Source organism: Pecten maximus, chromosome 2, assembly GCF_902652985.1.
Source record: "Pecten maximus chromosome 2, xPecMax1.1, whole genome shotgun sequence".
NCBI classification, from domain to species: Eukaryota; Metazoa; Mollusca; class Bivalvia; order Pectinida; family Pectinidae; genus Pecten; species Pecten maximus.
In genome coordinates, this window is record NC_047016.1 from 19163471 (window position 1) to 19188430 (window position 24960).

Sequence of the window (24960 nt, forward strand, 5' to 3'; positions counted from 1 at the left end):
ACCTATTACTATATATGGGAGACCTATTACTATATATGGGAGACCTATTACTATATATGGGAGACCTATTACTATATATGGGAGACCTATTACTATATATGGGAGACCTATTACTATATATGGGAGACCTATTACTATATATGGGAGACCTATTACTATATATGGGAGACTATTACTATATATGGGAGACCTATTACTATATATGGGAGACCTATTACTATATATGGGAGACATTACTATATATGGGAGACCTATTACTATATATGGGAGACCTATTACTATATATGGGAGACCTATATTACTATATATGGGAGACCTATTACTATATATGGGAGACCTATTACTATATATGGGAGACCTATATTACTATATATGGGAGACCTATTACTATATATGGGAGACCTATTACTATATATGGGAGACCCTATTACTATATATGGGAGACCTATTACTATATATGGGAGACCCTATACTATATATGGGAGACCCATTACTATATATGGGAGACCCATTACTATATATGGGAGACCTATATTACTATATATGGGTAGACTTATTACTATATATGGGAGACCAATTACTATATATGGTAGACTTATTACTATATATGGGAGACCCATTACTATATATGGGAGACCTATTACTATATATGGGAGACCTAGCTATTACTATATATGGGAGACATTACTATATATGGGAGACCCATTACTATATATGGGAGACATTCCTATATATGGGAGACCCATTACTATATATGGGAGACTTATTACTATATATGGGAGACCTATTACTATATATGGGAGACCTATTACTATATATGGGAGACCTATATTACTATATATGGGAGACCTATTACTATATATGGGAGACCTATATTACTATATATTGGAGGCCTATTATTATATATGGGAGACATTACTATATATGGGAGACCTATATTACTATATATGGGAGACCTATTAATATATATGGGAGACCTATATTACTATATATTGGAGGCCTATTATTATATATGGGAGACATTACTATATATGGGAGACCTATTACTATATATGGGAGACCTATTACTATATATGGGAGACCTATTACTATATATGGGAGACCTATTACCTATAAAATACCTATATATTTGTGTGTGTGTGGTAGTTTTTACCTTTATCTCCTGACAATTTATAGGTTTCACTCCTTTCTGACCTGGGATCCATGTGTTTCAAACTAACATCTTCAACTTTGCCGATTTCCCATGCAACTTCTTTGGCATCCCATAAATCCTCGTCATTTTGGTCAGCCTTTGATAAGTTGTCATGATTTTGTTTTGGGATCATTTCAGTATTGTCTGTTTCCCATCTCTCTGTCTTTATAACACTACTTTCCCAAGTATCGTCTCTTGATTCAAATTCAGCATCCAGATCCTCCCAGTTGTTTTCAAACTTATTGAGGTCCTGGACATCAGGGGTTCTGACATCATAATGGCTGTCACGGTGGACATCGCCATGGTCGAGGTCAGATGCATCATGACTGAGAGGGCGTAATGACCTATCTTCCAATGCTATAGATGTGGCACTTCGTGCATGGAAACCAGGAAAGGAGCGATGAGTGATCACCGATCTGTGTGATCCAGAGCTTCCAGCCATCTTTTTAAATTTGGTGTCACAGAATACATACAAGATATACCTACTGTTTCATGTTGTAAATAAATTAGTACAATTTAATGGAAGTATTAATCTGTTGATGTGTTAGGTTAACACATAATCCCAGGTTCCATACTCCTTAACTTTCCAATACTAGGTAACCAGCATGACATTTAAACAGACTGTCAGGATCTCTTATTCTTCTATCAGACAGGTGATGTAATATAGTCACCAATCTAAGAACTGATCACTAACTGAAAACTACACACATTCTCTCTTTGTAAGAGAATGCACTATATCACACCTGGTCCTTGCTGTAATATACTGTATCCCCACTGGATGTTGCTGTAATACACTCCTCTGTGTAATAGACTATATCACACCTGGTTGTTGCTGTAATACATTATATCACACCTGGTCGTTGCTGTAATACACTATATCACACCTGTTCCTTGCTGTAATAGACTATATCACACCTGGTCGTTGCCTGTAATAGACTATATCACACCTGGTCGTTGCTGTAATAGACTATATCACACCTGGTCGTTGCTGTAATACACCATATCACACCTGGTCGTTGCTGTAATACACCATATCAAACCTGGTTCTTGCTGTAATACACAATATCACTACTGGTTTTTGCTGTAATATATTATATTTGTAACTGCAATACATTAATGAGATATGTCCTTGCTGTGATTTACCCTATAGCCTGTATCACACCTGACACAGTAAATACAGGTGAGAATACAGGTAGCCATTAGACCATAGTGTATTACCAGTACTGACTTCACCACTACCTATGTGTAATCCATGTTTGTATAAATGTGGTAATATAAATTATACTATTACCCAACTCCAGACTAATATGACAGAGAACCTGCCTCACCCTGGTTATAGAACCAGAATGTACACTGTGGCCCACGTGACTGGGTGTAAACAGCTGGGTGGAAGGACAAGTGTATATACAGGTAAATCTGGCATTAAATCCTACAATAGACTAAATATAGCAAAGCTTCCTGCACAGTGTCATTTATCCGTGACTATTTGTGATTCGATCAGTTTCATACTTCTGAGCATATAGGGATCCAGAGGTACTCCAGGTAAATTACTGGAGTTTTAATTGTCCATGTCAAGGTTACTTTGGCAGTTTCACTCTCCCTTGAGTTTACCTATACTGTCAGCCTAACAACAGACCTTCCCAATTCCCAATATATACACATAATATCAGATCAATTGGCATCAGCAAATAAACTACTGTCATGCTGTAATGAAATATCCTGGCTAGGTTTAAAGGTCACAAACCATGGCCAGTGACCTCCATGTTAAGGTCAACATAATGCTACCCTTAGGGGATACTTCATCCAAGCTGTAGATAATTAGTATAAAAAAAACATATACAGACGAAATAATACAATACATCCACCAAATGCTGTTTGGAGGTTTTCTTTTAAGTAACATACGATAAGCAACCTCTACACATTTATGTCCGTTAGGTAAAGATCATTGCTACAAAGAAACTCCTTTGTCTTCAAGAACTTGTTAGGAAAATGTAAAGTATGCTGACCTTTGACCTTAGCGACTTGCACACAATTGCAAGTAGTCATTTGACACCAGAAATACATCTGGACAAATGAAGTACATTAATTTGTACTTCATTCCTGGGCCCTCATCTGGTCTTGTCTAGGTATTTCAGTAATGATGTTCAAAGAAAAACATATTTCAATTCCAAACAAAGAGGTTTTTTTTTGATATTGAAAAGATGACATCTACCATTGTAAAATTTTAGTCTTTTGGAATATAAGTACTGACTCATTTACAGTGTCTAAAGTGTTCAACTCTACGGTTGTCATGGTTACCTTTACCCTTTGACTACTCGTTTTTTACGGCTGGACTCTTGTATTTCTTGTGGAATCCGTCATCTGGGTAACACAGAACCATACCGAACTGTTTACACGGACGTTGGATCTCCCACCTCCCGTATATTCTATGGATAAATGATAGGTGTACTACTGATACTGTACCTAAACTTCAATTCAACACCTGTAATTATTTCTGGTATAGGAAACTTTAAAACCTGTATATAGAATATATATAGTTAGGTATAGGAAACTTTAAAACCTGTATATAGAATATATATAGTTAGGTATAGGAAACTTTAAAACCTGTATATAGAATATATATAGTTAGGTATAGGAAACTTTAAAACCTGTATATAGAATATATAATATAGTTTGCACTGTTTGGTTGACTTACTTCATGCCTTGCTTCAATAGTAAATTAAAAGTGAATGTATGTGTATACACTCTATACAGTAAGATCACTTGTCAAACCTGAGGTGAATGTAAACATGTACGCTATAGTTACCCAATAGACAACATCTACCTTAGGTATCCAAGTCTGGAAAATATGCTCAAACAATGATGAATTTGACTTCCTTAATTAGTTGAGGTCAGTTAAGTAAAAGTGGGACTGTGTTGGACTAAGTGAGATTTTAACACAGATTGATATTTAATTGATCCAACACTCACTGTGACCATTGAGGACATAACGGTATACCATTGTAATGGTAAATGTAGAACAGGTGACAGGGAAACACAACAACTAGGTAGTGGTGCCACTACACATGGATAGTGGTGTTAGAAGTGACATATAACAAACTACCATGGAATATAGCAGCAGTTTCAACAAAATTGGGATTATAGTATTTATTGAAAGGCCAGTCGAGTCTTAGTGCAAAAGAAATCGTATAAGGTCCCAGGTAAGACTCTTTTATATGTAGGTAGACATTGTGTACAGAAATTATACGCAAGATGCTTGCAACAAAATAATAAGCAGTTAGTGTGTACATTTAGTGGAACAGGACTGGGCTTAACGCCGATAGCCATAGTTCAACTGGTTAGAGCGTCCATCTAGAGTTCGGAGGTCCCAGGTCTGAGTCCTGGTCCCTCTCATCGATGTTATATAAATTGGCACCCAACTAGATACCCACGGAGGGGGTATAGGGTCTCATATGTGTCTTCAGGGTCCACGACTTTGTTGGAGGGAGGAATGTAGCGACAATGGACTGGACTGAAAGCCAGTGCATAGAGGTTAGCTCAAATGGTTAGAATGTCCATCTAGAGTTAGGAGGTCCGGGGTTCGAGTCCCGGTCTGGTTGTTGCATTTTCCCTCTCCTGTTATATAACAGAGCTATCTAAAGGTGAGGATCAAGTCCTAACTCAATTCAGAGTCTGTATACTATAATTATAACCCCCCCCCCCCCCCCCCCCCCCCAACATTGAAACACAAATGAGTGAAAAGACAAAGAAAGACAATTTTTTACTTTCGTCTTTGCCGACCTCAAACGTATGATCTATGGGTCCATGCCAAGAGTAGATTCTCAATTGCTACCACTGTACCAACTCGACACATAAAAGAAACAGATGTTTCAATGTCGCAATGATAAACAAATATAAGAAGTATTTTACAGCTCTAAGTGATATTGGGGCAAGGGATGCCATACGTTCACCTGACCCTAAATATAATTCAATCAAATATAATTTAGAAAACAAGAGATCCCAGAGGGATCTTGGCGCCCACCATTGAATGATCTTCATAGGTTCCATGTCAGATTGATCTTTTCTCTACTTTTCTCTTCCTCTAAGTCTTACTAATCTGTGTAAATTCAGAAACAGCCCTCTATAGCTAGTACTTTTCAAGCAAGGGGAACCTATATATAAAATTTAAGATTTAGCGATAATGGCTGTCTGTCGACCATGTTGTTTTTGGATTGGTCCCAATATGCAAAACTAGGCACAGAGGGGAACCTACATATGAAATTTGAGAAAGATCCCTTCAGTACTTTCTGAGAAATAGCGATAACAAACTTCAATTGTCAAAATCCAAGATGACTGCCTGTTGGCCATGTTGTTTTCTGATTAGTCTCAAAATGCAATATGCATAACTAGGCACCGAGGGGAACCTGTGTATGAAATTTGAGAAAGATCCCTTCATTACTTTCTGAAAAATAGCGATAACAAACTTCAATTGTCAAAATCCAAGATGGCTGCCTGTCGGCCATGTTGTTTTCCGATTGGTCACAAAATGCAATATGCATAAATAGGCACCAAGAGGAACCTACTTATGAAATTTGAGAAAGATCCCTTCAGTGCTTTCTGAGAAATAGCGATAACAAACTTCAATTGTCGAAATCCAAGATGGCTGCCTGTCGGCCATGTTGTTTTCCGATTAGTCTCAAAATGCAATATGCATAACTAAGCATCAAGGGGAACCTAAATATGAAATTTGAGAAAGATCCCTTCAGTACTTTCTTAGAAATAGTGATAACAAACTTCAATTGTCAAAATCCAAGATGGCTGCCTGTCGGCCATGTTGTTTTCAGATTGGTCTCAAAATGCAATATGCATAACTAGGCACCAGGGGGAACCTACACATGAAATTTCAGGAATATCCCTTCATTACTTTCTTAGAAATAGCGATAACAAATTTCAATTGTCGAAATCCAAGATGGCTGCCTGTCAGCCATGTTGTTTTCCGATCAGTCTCAAAATGCAATATGCATAACTAAGCACCGAGGGGAACCTACATATGAAATTTGGGAAAGATCCCTTCAGTACTTTCTCAGAAATAGCGATAACAAACTTCAATTGTCAAAATCCAAGATGGCTGCCTGTCGGCCATGTTGTTTTCCGATTAGTCTCAAAATGTAATATGCATAACTAAGCATCAAGGGGAACCTAAATATGCAATTTGAGAAAGATCCCTTCAGTACTTTCTGAGGAATAGCGATAACAAACCTCAATTGTCAAAATCCAAGATGGCTTCCTGTCGGCCATGTTGTTTTCCGATTAGTCTCAAAATGCAATATGCATAACTAGGCACCAAGAGGAACCTACATATGAAATTTGGGAAAGATCCCTTCAGTACCTTCCGAGAAATAGCGATAACAAGAATTGTTTACGGACGGACGGAGGGACGGGGGGACGGAGGGATGGACGGAAGGACGGACGGACCACGGACCACGGACCACGGACGCAGGGCGATTTGAATAGCCCACCATCTGATGATGGTGGGCTAATCACAAACATGTACCCCCTGGAATCACTTAATAGCCTATTAACCAAGGCTCTGGCAAAACTCAAGAATACTACATGTAGGTGAACTAACCAGCCATTTCCAGGAAAAGCATATTGGTGACAAGCACAAGAACACAAAAAAATGCTGAAGATTATTGCTGAAATATGTACGTTTACAGTAAGTGAATATGCACATTTACAATATATGAAGCATAATTACGTATACGTAAACTCATTAATGAAAATAACATACCAAAAATCTTAATAGCTAAAACAGAAATATCTGCTGTTAAATGAGAAATTATAGGAAAGTCACTAATTGATTTTTTATATCACAATGCTAAAATTTACATTTGCTTAAAAAATGTGGTATGTTGAATTGTATAGGCTTGAGTTACTGATCAAAATTTCAGTCAAAGTTACTCTACCTGAACTGTTTCCCCTACTGTCGTAGATATCCTTTGCAAACACAGTATAGAATTCATACATGGCTCCTCCCCCTTCTGCAAAACTCTGTATAGCATACACCATGTCCTAAATCATGTCAACTAATAACCTCCTATGTCAAGGTCACAAAACTAGCATAACATCCCAAGTCAAGGTCACAACTAACAAAAACTTCTAAGTCAAGGTCACAGCTAACACAGCTTCCAACTCAAGATCACAACTAACACAATATCCCAAGTCAAGGTCAAAACTAACACAACATCCCAAGTCAATGTCACAACTAACACAATATCCCAAGTCAAGGTCAAAACTAACACAACATCCGAAGTCAAGGTCAAAACTAACACAACATCCCAAGTCAAGGTCAAAACTAACACAACATCCCAAGTCAAGGTCACAACTAACACAACATCCCAAGTCAAGGTCACAACTAACACAACATCCAAAGTCAAGGTCAAAACTAACACAACATCGGAAGTCAAGGTCAAAACTAACACAACATCCCAAGTCAAGGACGCAACTAACACAATATCCCAAGTCAAGGTAAAAACTAACACAACATCCCAAGTCAAGGTCAAAACTAACACAACATCCCAAGTCAAGGTCACAACTAACACAACCTCCCAAGTCAAGGTCACAAACTAACACAACCTCCCAAGTCAAGGTCACAAACTAACACAACCTCCCAAGTCAAGGTCACAAACTAACACAACCTCCCAAGTCTAGGTCACAACTAACACAACATCCCAAGTCAAGGTCACAACTAGAAAAACCTACAATTCAATGTCCCAACTAAGACAACCTCCATGTAAAGGTAGTTATTGACTACAAATCAAGGTCACAACAGACATCCACCAAGTAAAGGACATAACAAATGCAACCTCCAAGTTAAGGTCACATACACAAACAAGAAGCCAAGGTCATAACTATAACACAACTAACAAAACCAACAAGTCGAGGTCACGATAGGCACAACCACCTACACAAGGTCAAAACCAATACAAAACAAAGTCAAGGTCACAACTCAAATACAACATCCAAGTCAAGGTCGCAGCATACACAACTTCTAAATCAAGGTACAAACAAATATGATTCAGCGGTTCATGACAATATTATCCTGCCTGATCTAGTCCAACTTCCTGAATAATCAAGCACAAGCACAAATGATAGTAAGATACACCCTATACAGACCCAAGAGGGTTCATCATTTAATGGCCTATCTATGGAAGTATTTACATAGCCAGGTGTCATTTCATCAGGCAGACCCTTCATTTACATATATCACACCATGTGTGTACATGGTTATCTACCTACAAGTAGATCTAAAGCTTCTGATGTTATTGATGGTAACACATTTTTGTTTATTACTAGATATTCTCATTCAGTATAGCCACAACACAAACATAAATAATAATTATAGTCGGTTCGATAAACAGTGAAATGACTACTGATATTTGCAGGGCAGGATCATTTTCACAAATGAATAAAGGTAAACATGAATATACTCAACTAGTCAGAAAATCAACAGGATTATGCTTCTGCAAATATTTTACTACATAAAGATTATAACCGTCCTAGAAGAAATTTTCAAATTTACGTTAAAGTATTTAACCCCTTTAGTAGGGTATTTATCATTGAACCGCTTTGCTATCTCTGTATTTTGTGCAAATAAAATACAATATGTTGCAAAGCTCTGTCGTTTATACTGACTATGAATGCCAAAGCAAGGCAATTCAATGCTTCTACACTTTTTACTGTCTTATTTAGATATGAATTCGGTTTAAGTTATATTCAATATAGCTAATGTGTTCTTTTAGAGGAGACTGCACTCTTACTGTCTACATGGCTACTTCTTATAGCTGTTTGTCTGTATGAAGGCCAATGATCAGTCTCCAACTCGGTCTGTCTGTCTGTCTGTCCTTTGTCTGTATAAAGGGCAATGCTCAATCTCCATCTCTGTCTGTCCTTTGTCTGTATAAAGGACGATGCTCAGTCTCCAACTCTGTCTGTCTGTCCTCTGTCTCTATGAAGGACGATGATCAGTCTCCAACTCTGTCTGTCTGTCCTCTGTCTCTATGAAGGCCAATGATCAGTCTCCATCTCTGTCTGTCTGTCCTCTGTCTCTATGAAGGACGATGATCAGTCTCCAACTCGGTCTGTCTGTCTGTCTGTCCATTGTCTGTATAAAGGGCAATGCTCAGTCTCCATCTCTGTCTGTCCTTTGTCTGTATAAAGGACGATGCTTAGTCTCCAACTCTGTCTGTCTGTCCTCTGTCTCTATGAAGGCCAATGATCAGTCTCCATCTCTGTCTGTCTGTCCTCTGTCTCTATGAAGGACGATGATCAGTCTCCAACTCGGTCTGTCTGTCCTCTGTCTCTATGAAGGACGATGATCAGTCTCCAACTCGGTCTGTTTGTCTGTCTGTCCTTTGTCTGTATAAAGGGCAATGCTCAGTCTCCATCTCTGTCTGTCCTTTGTCTGTATAAAGCACGATGCTTAGTCTCCAACTCTGTCTGTCTGTCCTCTGTCTCTATGAAGGCCAATGATCAGTCTCCATCTCTGTCTGTCTGTCCTCTGTCTCTATGAAGGACGATGATCAGTCTCCATCTCTGTCTGTCCACTGTCTGTATGAAGGGAGATACTCAGTCTCCATCTCTGTCTGTCCACTGTCTGTCCACTGTCTGTCCACTGTCTGTCCTTTGTCTGTATGAAGGGAGATGATGAGTGAATGTAGATGAGGATGCCTTACCTCTATATGCCTGGTCAGCCCTGCCTTTTATCAAGCTGCCATTACAGAAAAACATTCTCTTATAAGAACTTCCTTGCAGATGCATTGTATCATAACTAAGAATTTCCATGCAAGCGATGCGGCAATGTCTGACATGTCTGTGACAACCTGTCAGACGAATTATGGTGGCTTGCTCTTTTTTGGGCAAAAAAGTAAAACAATAACACTCATGTACAACCTTATCAGGAATGCAAATAGTCTCTGTTGATGATTCAAATAATGACGTAAATACTATTACATCATGGATGGACATCTATAATAGTATAATCTAATAGACCGGTAACTCTACCAACAGTGGGACCTGTCAGCGAACTCCAGTCAACTATATCCTGTGTCCTATTTTTATGTGCAATCTAACTGACCGTGAGCACTTTGATGTCAAGGAAATTCACTTATCTACTGTAGCTAGACTTATAACTGGACCAGACTAACATATCAGAACAGTTTGAACCATATACAATACCCAAATATCGCCAAAAGGGACAATTATACAGCCAATATCACTCAATATCTACAAAACCTCGATGGCCAAGATAAGTTAACCTTCAAGAGCATCACAACTTAACAACTTCAAATATCAATAGCTATGTAGTATTGAACAGCAATAAAACTCTCCAGCAAGCCACCCAGTAGCCCCAGTTACTTCTGGCCCTGACACCATGTCTGGTATAGGGCCCTTCACCAGACATGGTGTCAGGGCTAGAGGAAACTTGGGGCCCTACACCAGACATGGTGTCAGGGCTAGAGGAAATTTGGGGCCCTACACCAGACATGGTGTCAGGGCTAGAGGAAACTTGGTGCCCTACACCAGACGTAGTGTTAGGGCCAGAGGAAGCTTGGGGCCCTACACCAGATGTGATGTCAGGGCCAGAGGAGACTGGGGCCTTACACCAGATGTGATGTCAGGGCCAGAGGAAACTTGGTGCCCTACACCAGACGTGGTGTTAGGGCTAGAGGAAACTTGGGGCCCTACACCAGACGTAGTGTTAGGGCCAGAGGAGACTTGGGGCCCTACACCAGACGTGGTGTTAGGGCCAGAGGAGACTTGGGGCCCTACACCAGACGTAGTGTTAGGGCCAGAGGAGACTTGGGGCCCTACACCAGATGTGATGTCAGGGCCAGAGGAGACTTGGTGCCCTACACCAGACGTGGTGTTAGGGCCAGAGGAGACTTGGGGCCCTACACCAGACGTGGTGTTAGGGCCAGAGGAAACTTGGTGCCCTACACCAGACGTGGTGTTAGGGCTAGAGGAAACTTGGGGCCCTACACCAGACGTAGTGTTAGGGCCAGAGGAGACTTGGGGCCCTACACCAGACGTGGTGTTAGGGCCAGAGGAGACTTGGGGCCCTACACCAGACGTAGTGTTAGGGCCAGAGGAGACTTGGGGCCCTACACCAGATGTGATATCAGGGCCAGAGGAGACTTTGGGCCCTACACCAGACGTGGTGTTAGGGCCAGAGGAGACTTGGGGCCCTACACCAGACGTGGTGTTAGGGCCAGAGGAGACTTGGGGCCCTACACCAGACGTAGTGTTAGGGCCAGAGGAGACTTGGGGCCCTACACCAGATGTGATGTCAGGGCCAGAGGAGACTTGGGGCCCTACACCAGATGTGATGTCAGGGCCAGAGGAGACTTGGGGCCCTACACCAGAAATAGTGTTAGGGCCAGAGGAGACTTGGGGCCCTACACCAGATGTGATGTCAGGGCCAGAGGAGACTTGGGGCCCTACACCAGACGTGGTGTTAGGGCCAGAGGAGACTTGGGCTAGCTACCCAGCAGACTACAGTTCTTGTCTTGAAGTCATTCCGGTTGTGGAACATCATAATATCAGATTGATACTAAGGGATCAGGAGTCATTGTTCTTGTTGGCTTCTTTTTACATTCAGACAATTTGTTGTTGAGGTTAAGACACTGTATAAGGGTCATTGTAGTTTTTTTTACTTCAAGTGGCAAAACAGTAAATCCAGGATCCATGCCATATATAGATATTAACCATAGGGTTAATTTATTCTTTTTACATTCAGACAATTTGTTGTTGATTAACCATAGGGTTAATGTATTCTCTTCAGTGTGCCAAGTGTTGGAAAATTCTCCAAAGGTGTTCAACTGGACACATTAAAACTGACAACCTGGAAACCTGTTATAGTTAACAGTCACAGGGGGACACCTGTTATAGTTAACAGTCACAGGGGAACACCTGTTATAGTTGACTGTCACATAGGGACACCTGTTATAGATGACAGTCACAAGGGGACACATGTTATAGCTGACTGTCACATAGGGACACCTGTTATAGATGACAGTCACATGAGGTCACCAGCTATAGATGACAGTCACATGAGGTCACCTGTTATAGTTGACTGTCACATAGGGACACCTGTTATAGATGACAGTCACAAGGGGACACCTGTTATAGTTGACTGTCACATAGGGACACGAGTTATAGATGACAGTCACATGAGGTCACCAGTTATAGATGACAGTCACATGAGGTCATCTGCTATAGCTGACAGTCACATGAGGTCACCTGTTATAGATGACAGTCACATGAGGTCACCTGTTATAGTTGACTGTCACATAGGGACACCTGTTATAGATGACAGTCACAAGGGGACACCTGTTATAGTTGACTGTCACATAGGGACACGAGTTATAGATGACAGTCACATGAGGTCACCAGTTATAGATGACAGTCACATGAGGTCATCTGCTATAGCTGACAGTCACATGAGGTCACCTGTTATAGTTGACAGTCACATGAGGTCACCTGTTATAGTTGACAGTCACATAAGGACACCTGTTATAGTTGACAGTCATATGAGGTCACCTGTTATAGTTGACAGTCATATGAGGTCACCTGTTATAGTTGACAGTGACATGGGGACACCTGATATAGTTGACAGTCACATGGGGACACCAGTTATAGTTGGCAGTCACATAAGGACACCAGTTATAGATGACAGTCACAGGGGGACACCTGTTATAGTTAACAGTCACATAAGGACACCTGTTATAGTTGACAGGTACATGGGGACACCTGCTATAGTTGATACGCATTAGGACACCTAGCTATCATAGTTGATACACATCCGGGTACAGATGTTATCTATATGTCATATATATAATCATACCATTAACTATTTAGGAAGATTATGAGACAGTCATAGAGAAAATAATTTCTGAATACCAGCTTTTTGAAGCTCCATTGTCCTACAGATGCCCAGAGTATACTTACAGGGCTCTTTCATGGCTGTGATATCCATGTCTCAATTGGTACTGTATCTCTGACATGGTGGAGGCTGTCAGAATATAGAGATGTCTAGGAGTTACAATATAAACACTTCAGTTGATGCAGCCCAGGTGACCTACTCCAGTGTATAAATTCAGGATATCTTTACCATGATTACATCACCTCGGAAAAGATTAGGAGACTCCAGGCTTCAAAAACAGTACTCTGTAGGCTGAGAAAACCTGTAATCAATGTGATTACCTCAGCTAGCTGTTGGCTCCAGTAGATGATGGAAGGTGTTACAACAGAGAATTTGTAGAAAATGATAATATATATATATTATCAGGGTTTTACCCCCTAAAGGACTGATAATTAGGTCTTGTACATCTACAATACACAAAAATCAGTGCTATCGTATTCTGGATCCAAAATCACTATTATTATCAGATGTTCATGCTAGTATGCACAATTGTACTTATGTAAGGTTCAAATGTCCGGATAAAATATCCATTAAATGCACAATTAGTCGGAGAAGCCTGTGTTTACCACATCTATAACAACTGTCTTGTGACCATGTGTATGTTGTTTATAAAGCGTGACACACATCCATGTGACTGTCAGTCCAATACACAGGGAACTGTTAGCTTAACCATTTATAGTAACATTTAATAAAGATTGCATTTAAATGACAGAGAGCAAAAACAATTTTTTCAAGTAATAGAAACAAGAGGCCCAGAGGGCCTGCACTGTTATAACCTGGATATTTTATCATGATCACGGCATTTACCCTTTTGTTTCAGTTGTTTTACAAATATTTACTCATTTTGGGAGCTGCCTCAAGTCAGAAAATTAAACTGTGAAAAACTCCACTCTATAGCGAATTCTTACTTCCTCTATAGCACCTGATTCTGTCTAAAGAGGATAAAATACAATATTCAATTCCTCATGCAAACGGATTCTGCAGATTGACCAAATTAGATCAAAATCCCTTTATCCATATAAAAGAAGACAGGTTTTTAAAAAATCCTCTATTTTCCCTGCTGGGCTCTGCCCCTCCACTCCCTGAGGAGCCAGGTCCCTGCTTAAACATGATTGTGTCTATTTCACCTAATAATTCTCCAAAGCTAATTTGATCAAAATCCATCAAACCAATACAGAAGAACTTGAAAAGATTTACCTTAAATTCCCCTGTTAAACCCTCCCCACTAGTCTGCACCCAGGGGAGCCACTTCTGGCCCTCAAAGTTTTATATAATATTACTATACTATATACTACTATACAGTCGGCCAGCCATTGACAATTCTATTAAACAGTAACCAAAAGAGAGAAATAAAATCAAATTTTACAAACAATTTTCATTGAAATTAGTTATTCAATTAAGCTCAAAACAATCTCATTTCTCAAGTATAGTTATCGTTACAATGAACATGGAGCATTATCTCATCCAATAAAGCTATACAGTTTCAGCTATTGTAAACAAGAGATCCCAGAGGGATCTTGGCGCCCACCATTGAATGATCTTTATAGGTTCTATGTCAGATTGATCTTCTCTCTACTTTTCCCTTCATTTTACTAATCTTTGCAAATTGAGAAACATCCCTCCAGTACTTTTCAAACAAGGGAATCCTAGCTATATAAGAAATTTCAGATTTTGCGATAATGGCTGTTTGTTTGCAAGGTTGTTTTCAGGACAGACTGGTCCCAAAATGCAATACGAGGGACCAAGGGGAACCTACATATGAAATTTGAGAAAGATCCCTTCAGTACTTTCTGAGAAATAGTGATAACAAACTTCAATTGTCAAAATCCAAGATGGCTGTCTGTTGGCCATGTTGTTTTCCAACTAGTCCAAAAATGGAATATGCTTAACTACGGACCAAGGCCAACCTACATATGAAATTTGAGAAAGATCCCTTTAGTACTTTCTGAGAAATAGCGATAACAAACTTCAATTGTCAAAATCCAAGATGGCTGCCTGTCGGCCATGTTATTTTTCGATTGGTCTCAAAATGCAATATGCATAACTAGGCACCAAGGAGAACCTACATATGAAATTTTGAGAAAGATCCCTTTAGTACTTTCTGAGAAATAGCGATAACAAACTTCAATTGTCAAAATCCAAGATGGGTGCCTGTCGGCCATACTGTTTTCTGATTGGTCTCAAAATGCAATATGCATAACAAGGCACCTAGGGCAAACTACATATGAAATTTGAGAAAGTTCCTTTCAGTACTTTCTGAGAAATAGCGATAACAAACTTCAATTGTCAAAATCCAAGATGGCTGCCTGTTGGCCATGTTATTTTCCGAATGGTCTCAAAATGCAATATGCATAACTAGGCACCAAGGAGAACCTACATATAAAATTTGAGAAAGATCCCTTTAGTACTTTCTGAGAAATAGCGATAACAAACTTCAATTGTCAAAATCCAAGATGGCTGTCTGTCGGCCATGTTGTTTTCCGATTGGTCTCAAAATGCAATATGCATAACTAGGCACCTAGGGCAAACTACAGTATGAATTATACATGTGTACCAAGTTTCAAAGAGATGAGTCAATAAAGAGGAGAATAGTGGAGAATTGTTATTCCGTCCATGCAATGCTGGGCTGCACAAAAGACAACCTGTGTTTTGGTACATGTACATCATCAATATTCACAGGTGGCTAATCTCTTAATACAGGCTACCACAAATCCGTGAGCCTATTGTTAATTAAATTCCACTAAATGAAAATTTTCCATAAACCGTTTTCAATTACAATTACATTAGGATAATATAACAATTACATTTGGATGATATAACAATTACATTTGGATGATATAACAATTACATTTGGATGATATAACAATTACATGTTGATGATATAACAATTACATTTGGATGATATAACAATTACATTTGGATGATATAACAATTACATTTGGATGATATAACAATTACATTTGGATGATATAACAATTATGTGTGGATAATATAACAATTATGTGTGGATAATCATTCATACAACTCCATGAAGTATTCATCTGCTGTTAATTTCGAACATCTGTAATAATATAAATGTTTTATGTGAAGCTGTCATAACAGAGACATCAAAGCCAACAGCAGATATCACACTGTACAAGCTGCAGTAGATGATTAACAATGTAGCCACAATGTATTGAGTGGTAAAATTATTTTGTTCTGAAGTAGAAATAGATACTCATTATCATTGATTTTAAGTAAATGCTATGTGTATTTCCTGTATAATCACAAACATCAATCAATACTGTAGGAATTCCCTAAAGACCCTCATAATGCCACATTCTGTAAATGATTTTAGGTAGTATCAGTTCCAGAAGTGCTACAATGTATGTTTCAAACCCATAACCTCCAACTTGTGGACAAGCTTAAACACATAGAGCCACGCCTGGTGATGGCAGGCCAGCCCCTCTACCTAGTTTATACCTACACGTTTGACAACATATAGGGATACTTACCAACTGAGTGCATTTGTTCTTTCACTGGTTCAATCACAGGTGATACTGCATAATTATTTTCTGTCATACTGTAACTTCAGTTTTGTCAGTTGTCTTTATATATAAAGGAAAGATTCCAATTGTTATAAATGAGAGGACTAATGTAGCTTATGAGAACCTTGTACTGAGAATGAATAAACTGTTGTATTTAACCAAGTTGTATAATATATATATATATGCTGGTTTCCATGGAAACCAAATAACAGATATTCACCATGGAAATACAGTGGTTCATATATCTCTATAATAGTGGGTAAATAAAGGTGGCACCTGGGGGTCAGGTCCTAATGAAATACCACACTTACAGGAAGGTGTCATGTACATATATCATTAGTTATTGATTATAAACATACAAATACTCAATTTACATCTCTTTGTACATGCTGTGAATTGCATTTCATTTTGACCATACCAGCTGGACTGTTTCTGTGTTTACAAATTATCAATGACCAGGCAACTTCAGGTTTACTGATCCAAATCTCTGGTTCATACATATTTACAGATCACAGCAGCTATCTGGACTATACAGGTTTACAGATTTACATATCACACAATGACTGGTTTATACAGGTTTACAAATCACAGTGGTTGGTTTTTACAGAATCTGGTTTATATAGGTTTACATACAGATCTCATTGTCTGGTTTACATACAGATCTCATTGTCTGGTTTATACAGGTTTACATACAGACCCCATTGTCTGGTTTATACAGGTTTACATACAGATCTCATTGTCTGGTTTATACAGGTATACATACAAATATCACTGTCTGGTTTATACAGGTTTACATACAAATATCACTGTCTGGTTTATACAGGTTTACATACAGATCTCATTGTCTGGTCTATACAGGTATACATACAGATCTCATTGTCTGGTTTATACAGGTTTACATACAAATATCACTGTCTGGTTTATACAGGTTTACATACAGATCTCATTGTCTGGTTTATACAGGTTTACATACAGATCTCATTGTCTGGTTTATACAGGTTTACATACAGATCACAGAGTCTGGTTTATACAGGTTTACAGATCACAGAGTCTGGTTTATACAGGTTTACAGATCACAGAGTCTGGTTTATACAGGTTTACAGATCACAGAGTCTGGTTTATACAGGTTTACATACAGATCTCATTGTCTGGTTTATACAGGTTTACATACAAATCTCATTGTCTGGTTTATACAGGTTTACATACAGATCTCATTGTCTGGTTTATACAGGTTTACATACAGATCTCATTGTCTGGTTTATACAGGTTTACAGATCAGACAGTGTCTGGTTTATACAGGTTAACAGATCAGACAGTGTCTGGTTTATACAGGTTTACAGATCACAGAGTCTGGTTTATACAGGTTTACAGATCACAGAGTCTGGTTTATACAGGTATACATACAGATCTCATTGTCTGGTTTACATACAGATCTCATTGTCTGGTTTATACAGGTTTACATACAGATCTCATTGTCTGGTTTATACAGGTTTACATACAGATCCCATTGTCTGGTTTACATACAGATCTCATTGTCTGGTTTATACAGGTTAACATACAGATCCCATTGTCTGGTTTATACAGGTTTACATACATATCTCATTGTCTGGTTTATACAGGTTTACATACAAATCTCATTGTCTGGTTTATACAGGTATACATACAGATCTCATTGTCTGGTTTATACAGGTTTACAGATCATACATTGTCTGGTTTATACAGGTTTACATACATATCTCATTGTCTAGTTTACATACAGATCCCATTGTCTGGTTTATACAGGTTTACATACAGATCCCATTGTCTGGTTTATACAGGTTTACATACATATCTCATTGTCTGGTTTATACAGGTTTACATACAGATCTCATTGTCTGGTTTATACAGGTTTACATACAGATCTCATTGTCTGGTTTATACAGGTATACATACAGATATCATTGTCTGGTTTATACAGGTTTACAGATCACAGAGTCTGGTTTATACAGGTTTACATACAGATCTCATTGTCTGGTTTATACAGGTTTACATACAGATCTCATTGTCTGGTTTATACAGGTTTACATACAGATCTCATTGTCTGGTTTATACAGATTTACATACAGATTTCATTGTCTGGTTTATACAGGTTTACAGATCACAGAGTCTGGTTTATACAGGTATACATACAGATCTCATTGTCTGGTTACATACAGATCTCATTGTCTGGTTTATACAGGTTTACATACAGATCCCATTGTCTGGTTTATACAGGTTTACATACATATCTCATTGTCTGGTTTATACAGGTTTACATACAGATCTCATTGTCTGGTTTACATACAGATCTCATTGTCTGGTTTATACAGGTTTACATACAGATCCCATTGTCTGGTTTATACAGGTTTACATACATATCTCATTGTCTGGTTTATACAGGTTTACATACAGATCTCATTGTCTGGTTTATACAGGTATACATACAGATCTCATTGTCTGGTTCATACAGGTTTACAGATCATACATTATCCGGTTTATACAGGTTTACATACAGATCTCATTGTCTGGTTTACATACAGATCTCATTTTCTGGTTTATACCGGTTTACATACAGATCCCATTGTCTGGTTTATACAGGTTTACATACATATCTCATTGTCTGGTTTATACAGGTTTACATACGGATCTCATTGTCTGGTTGATACAGGTTTACATACATATCCCATTGTCTGGTTTATACAGGTTTACATACAGATCTCATTTTCTGGTTTATACAGGTTTACATACAGATCTCATTGTCTGGTTTATACAGGTTTACATACAGATCTCATTGTCTGGTTTATACAGGTATACATACAGATCTCATTGTCTGGTTTATACAGGTTTACAGATCTCATTGTCTGGTTTATACAGGTTTACATACAAATCTCATTGTCTGGTTTATACAGGTTTACAGATCACAGAGTCTGGTTTATACAGGTTTACAGATCACAGAGTCTGGTTTATACAGGTTTACATACAGATATCATTGTCTGGTTTATACAGGTTTACATACAGATCTCATTGTCTGGTTTATACAGGTTTACATACAGATCTCATTGTCTGGTTTATACAGATTTACAGATCACAGAGTCTGGTTTATACAGGTTTACAGATCACATTGTCTGGTTTATACAGGTTTACAGATCACAGAGTCTGGTTTATACAGGTTTACAGATCACAGAGTTTGGTTTATACAGGTTTACATACAGATCTCATCGTCTGGTTTATACAGGTTTACATACAGATCTCATTGTCTGGTTTATACAGGTTTACATACAGATCTCATTGTCTGGTTTATACAGGTTTACATACAGATCTCATTGTCTGGTTCATACAGGTTTACATACAAATCTCATTGTCTGGTTTATACAGGTTTACAGATCACAGAGTCTGGTTTATACAGGTATACATACAGATCTCATTGTCTGGTTACATACAGATCTCATTGTCTGGTTTATACAGGTTTACATACAGATCCCATTGTCTGGTTTATACAGGTTTACATACAGATCTCATTGTCTGGTTTATACAGGTTTACATACAGATCTCATTGTCTGGTTTACATACAGATCTCATTGTCTGGTTTATACAGGTTTACATACAGATCCCATTGTCTGGTTTATACAGGTTTACATACATATCTCATTGTCTGGTTTATACAGGTTTACATACAGATTTCATTGTCTGGTTTATACAGGTATACATACAGATCTCATTGTCTGGTTTATACAGGTTTACAGATCATACATTATCCGGTTTATACAGGTTTACATACAGATCTCATTGTCTGGTTTACATACAGATCTCATTTTCTGGTTTATACAGGTTTACATACAGATCCCATTGTCTGGTTTATACAGGTTTACATACATATCTCATTGTCTGGTTTATACAGGTTTACATACGGATCTCATTGTCTGGTTTATACAGGTTTACATACAGATCTCATTGTCTGGTTTATACAGGTTTACATACAGATCTCATTGTCTGGTTTATACAGGTATACATACAGATCTCATTGTCTGGTTTATACAGGTTTACAGATCTCATTGTCTGGTTTATACAGGTTTACATACAAATCTCAATTGTCTGGTTTATACAGGTTTACAGATCACAGAGTCTGGTTTATACAGGTTTACAGATCACAGAGTCTGGTTTATACAGGTTTACATACAGATATCATTGTCTGGTTTATACAGGTTTACATACAGATCTCATTGTCTGGTTTATACAGGTTTACATACAGATCTCATTGTCTGGTTTATACAGATTTACATACAGATCTCATTGTCTGGTTCATACAGGTTTACATACAAATCTCATTGTCTGGTTTATACAGGTTTACAGATCACAGAGTCTGGTTTATACAGGTTTACAGATCACAGAGTTTGGTTTATACAGGTATACATACAGATCTCATTGTCTGGTTTATACAGGTTTACATACAGATCTCATTGTCTGGTTTATACAGGTTTACATACAGATCTCATTGTCTGGTTCATACAGGTTTACATACAAATCTCATTGTCTGGTTTATACAGGTTTACAGATCACAGAGTCTGGTTTATACAGGTTTACAGATCATACATTGTCTGGTTTATACAGGTTTATAGATCATACACTGTCTGGTTTATACAGGTTTACAGATCATACATTGTCTGGTTTATACAGGTTTATATACAGATCTCATTGTCTGGTTTATACAGGTTTACAGATCATACATTGTCTGGTTTATACAGGTTTACATACAGATCTCATTGTCTGGTTTATACAGGTTTACATACATATCTCATTGTCTTGTTTATACAGGTTTACAGATCATACATTGTCTGGTTTATAAAGGTTTACATACAGATATCATTGTCTGGTTTATACAGGTTTACATACAGATCTCATTGTCTGGTTTATACAGGTTTACATACAGATATCATTGTCTGGTTTATACAGGTTTACATACATATATCATTGTCTGGTTGGTACAGGTTAACATACAGATCTCATTGTCTGGTTTATACAGGTTTACAGATCACAGAGTCTGGTTGATACAGGTTTACATACGGATCTCATTGTCTGGTTTATACAGGTTTACAGATCATACATTGTCTGGTTTATACAGGTTTACATACAGATCTCATTGTCTGGTTTATACAGGTTTACATACAGATCTCATTGTCTGGTTTATACAGGTAAACATACAGATCTCATTGTCTGGTTTATACAGGTTTACATACAGATCTCATTGTCTGGTTTACATACATATCCCATTGTCTTGTTTATACAGGTTAACATACATATCTCATTGTCTGGTTTATACAGGTATACATACAGATCTCATTGTCTGGTTTATACAGGTATACATACAAATCTCATTGTCTGGTTTATACAGGTTTACATACAGATCTCATTGTCTGGTTGATATAGGTTTACATACATATCTCATTGTCTGGTTTATACAGGTATACATACAAATCTCATTGTCTGGTTTATACAGGTTTACATACAAATCTTATTGTCTGGTCTATACAGGTATACATACAGATCTCATTGTCTGGTTTATACAGGTTTACATACAGATCTCAGTGTCTGATTTATACTGGTTTACAGATCATACATTGTCTCGTTTTTACAGGTTTACAAATCACAGAGTTATACTGTTAACAGACCATGGCATTTGGTTTATGCAGGTTTACAGATTATACAGGTTTATAGATCAGACAGTGTCTGGTTTATACAGGTTTACAGATCAGACAGTGTCTGGTTTATACAGGTTTACAGATCACAGTGTCTGGTTTATACAGGTTTACAGATCATACATTGTCTCGTTTTTACAGGTTTACAAATCACAGAGTTATACTGTTAACAGACCATGGCATTTGGTTTATGCAGGTTTACAGATTATACAGGTTTATAGATCAGACAGTGTCTGGTTTATACAGGTTTACAGATCAGACAGTGTCTGGTTTATACAGGTTTACAGATCAGACAGTGTCTGGTTTATACAGGTTTACAGATCAGACAGTGTCTGGTTTATACAGGTTTACAGATCAGACAGTGTCTGGTTTATACAGGTTTACAGATCAGACAGTGTCTGGTTTCAACATTGATTGGCCACACAGTGTATTTTTTTATGAAGGCTATACATCATATCATAAGCTGATAAGGCTAAACATTTCACATTTCCTTTCAAATCTCTATAGTAATACTAATCTAGCTGTTTCCATGGTAATGGTTTCAATGACTGGTTGACAATTCACCTACAGCTGACTCACAGTAAGCCTCCATTAATCTGTTATAAATCACCATACCATTGTATAAACTGGCCGGCTGGCAGCATCACTAAAATTGTATACCAGGAACTTTCATAAAGAAAAATAAAACTGATTTTGTAATCAGATCCGTAGAAGTTCAAACCATTCAACCTTGTTAATTAGACATAACTTAAGAAATAATTAACGATGATTCGTGTATTGTTGCAGGATATACAACGAGGACGAGGATATTTTGCAATTAATTAATAACGAAGGCCGCAGGCCTGAGTTATTAATTAAAATTGCAAAATATCCGAGTCCAAGTTGTATATCCTGCAACAATACACGAGTCAAAGTTGATTATTTCTATTCTACCATGTACTGTTTAGTTCTGAGATCGACCTCTTTCTAATAGAAAAACAGCAAGGAAACCCCGAGAAAACCTTGTAATTTATTTCTTGAGTATTGCATTATTTGTTGATGAAATATACAGGCAATACAGTACTACGATCAAGAGTATCTATCATATGGCATTGATTTTGCAAATTTAAAAAAAAAAGATAAAAAAAAAAAGAAAAAGGATTAGAACTCGCGTCGTGATAAAAATTTATTGAAAGACTAACCCATTAGCCCACTCGGCTATAGTAACCTTTTATAAAATGGGTGAATATTAGGTATATAAAGTTGTAACAGCTGTGACTCACGAGCGTGTATTATTGGAAAATAATACATGGTTTTAAATCAATCAAAACTGGCGTTGCATAGCAAACATGGTAGAATATTAAATAAAACACTTCATAGAATACAGATAATTAATCATTACTGAATTTACAAGTTAATTTTTAAAGGAATTTGCAAAGAGTGGAGTAACAAAGTATCAAAGTATGATATGCTTACCATGAACATTGAAACACAATTTATCTAAAACACTTAACTCTAAGGGATGCATTAAAGGGGTCTGTAAATGATATACTGTATATGAATTTACAAAGAATGACAAGATGTCACATTTTTTACTGTACTTTACTGAAGTTGCTGACATGATCTTTTGTTGAGTTTCTAAAAATAGCAACAGTGACCTGCATTTGCTGTGTATGGCAATATACACGTAATCACTTTAATCAGAAACTGCAATCAAAGGCAAGTTTATTTCAATAGGAAATTGTCAAGAATGCTGCAGTTCCAATGTTTTTTGAAAAATATAGAAAAACTGATGGTGACCTATATTTGCAATGTATGACTATATGACATATGACTTGCCAGGAGAACTTTATGTAAGTAAATAAATGTACTGAGTTCCATCGAGACCTTTATAATATGCTGTAAATAAGGCGAATAGTAATGAACAATCAGATTGAACAAAGCCTGTCTAGATTTATGTGCAGCATCAGTGACAGCTGCCTATAATAAAATGGCTCCATAAACTTTTAATTTGCGTAACATGACTGCAAAAGAGAAATGTCTTCAAATCTATTTCACTGTTGTCCTTAATATCCTCCCAAGCCCTTTAGACAAACGGAACCAATGTCACCTGAAGTACTGAAGTGGATAATGGAGTTTTTATCATGAAGACATTGCATCAGGGTGGAAATGGTAAAACCTCTCAATGGAAACAGATCATTACTACTATTACTTATATTACATTATTACCACTACTTATTACTATTCCTTATGTGTGTAATAATGCGTCTCCCAGACGTTGGTTATTCTAAAGAGTGTTGTTTCCTGATGATACCGAATGGTAATCTAAACAAGGGCCCAATGGGCCCAAATCGCTCACCTGCAATGCAGTGATCTTTTCATATATGGATCCTGCAGTTATTTGAAAGCATGCTACAGGACCAATATAATGTCTCTCTGCACTTTGGCTTTTCACTAAAAGACATTTAAAAGATTTAAGCATACTTGATCGATGTGACCTTGAATGAAGGTCAAGGTCATTCATTTGAACAAACTTGGTAGCCCTTCACCCCAGCATGCTACAGACCCAATATCAACTCCCTGGGACTC

General features: G+C 37.7%; 2 protein-coding genes across 8 annotated transcripts in view; one reads left to right on the top strand and one right to left on the bottom strand.

Annotated features, from left to right (window-relative positions):
• Positions 1–24960, bottom strand: part of LOC117321019 (band 7 protein AGAP004871-like) — a 65889-nt gene that overhangs the window by 32256 nt on the left and 8673 nt on the right. The window contains exon 1 of one of the 7 annotated variants that reach the window (XR_004531201.1): positions 1154–2625. The exons of 1 other annotated variant lie outside the window; for it this stretch is intronic. Coding sequence is in view for 5 of the 6 variants with exons in the window: in XM_033875505.1 (XP_033731396.1) it covers positions 1154–1634 (481 nt within the window). In the remaining variant the exon portion in view is untranslated. Of the gene's footprint in view, positions 1–1153; positions 2626–7137; positions 7261–13180; positions 13519–16648; positions 16803–24960 lie in introns of those variants that run through there. 5 more of the 7 variants (XM_033875520.1, XM_033875540.1, XM_033875514.1 and 2 more) reach the window with 5 other exon arrangements.
• LOC117321008 (mechanosensory protein 2-like) overlaps positions 4028–24960 on the top strand; it is a 101646-nt gene continuing 80713 nt past the window's right edge. The window contains exon 1 of the mRNA XM_033875490.1: positions 4028–4392. The gene's annotated coding sequence lies outside the window, so the exon portion shown is untranslated. The remainder of the gene's footprint in view (positions 4393–24960) is intronic.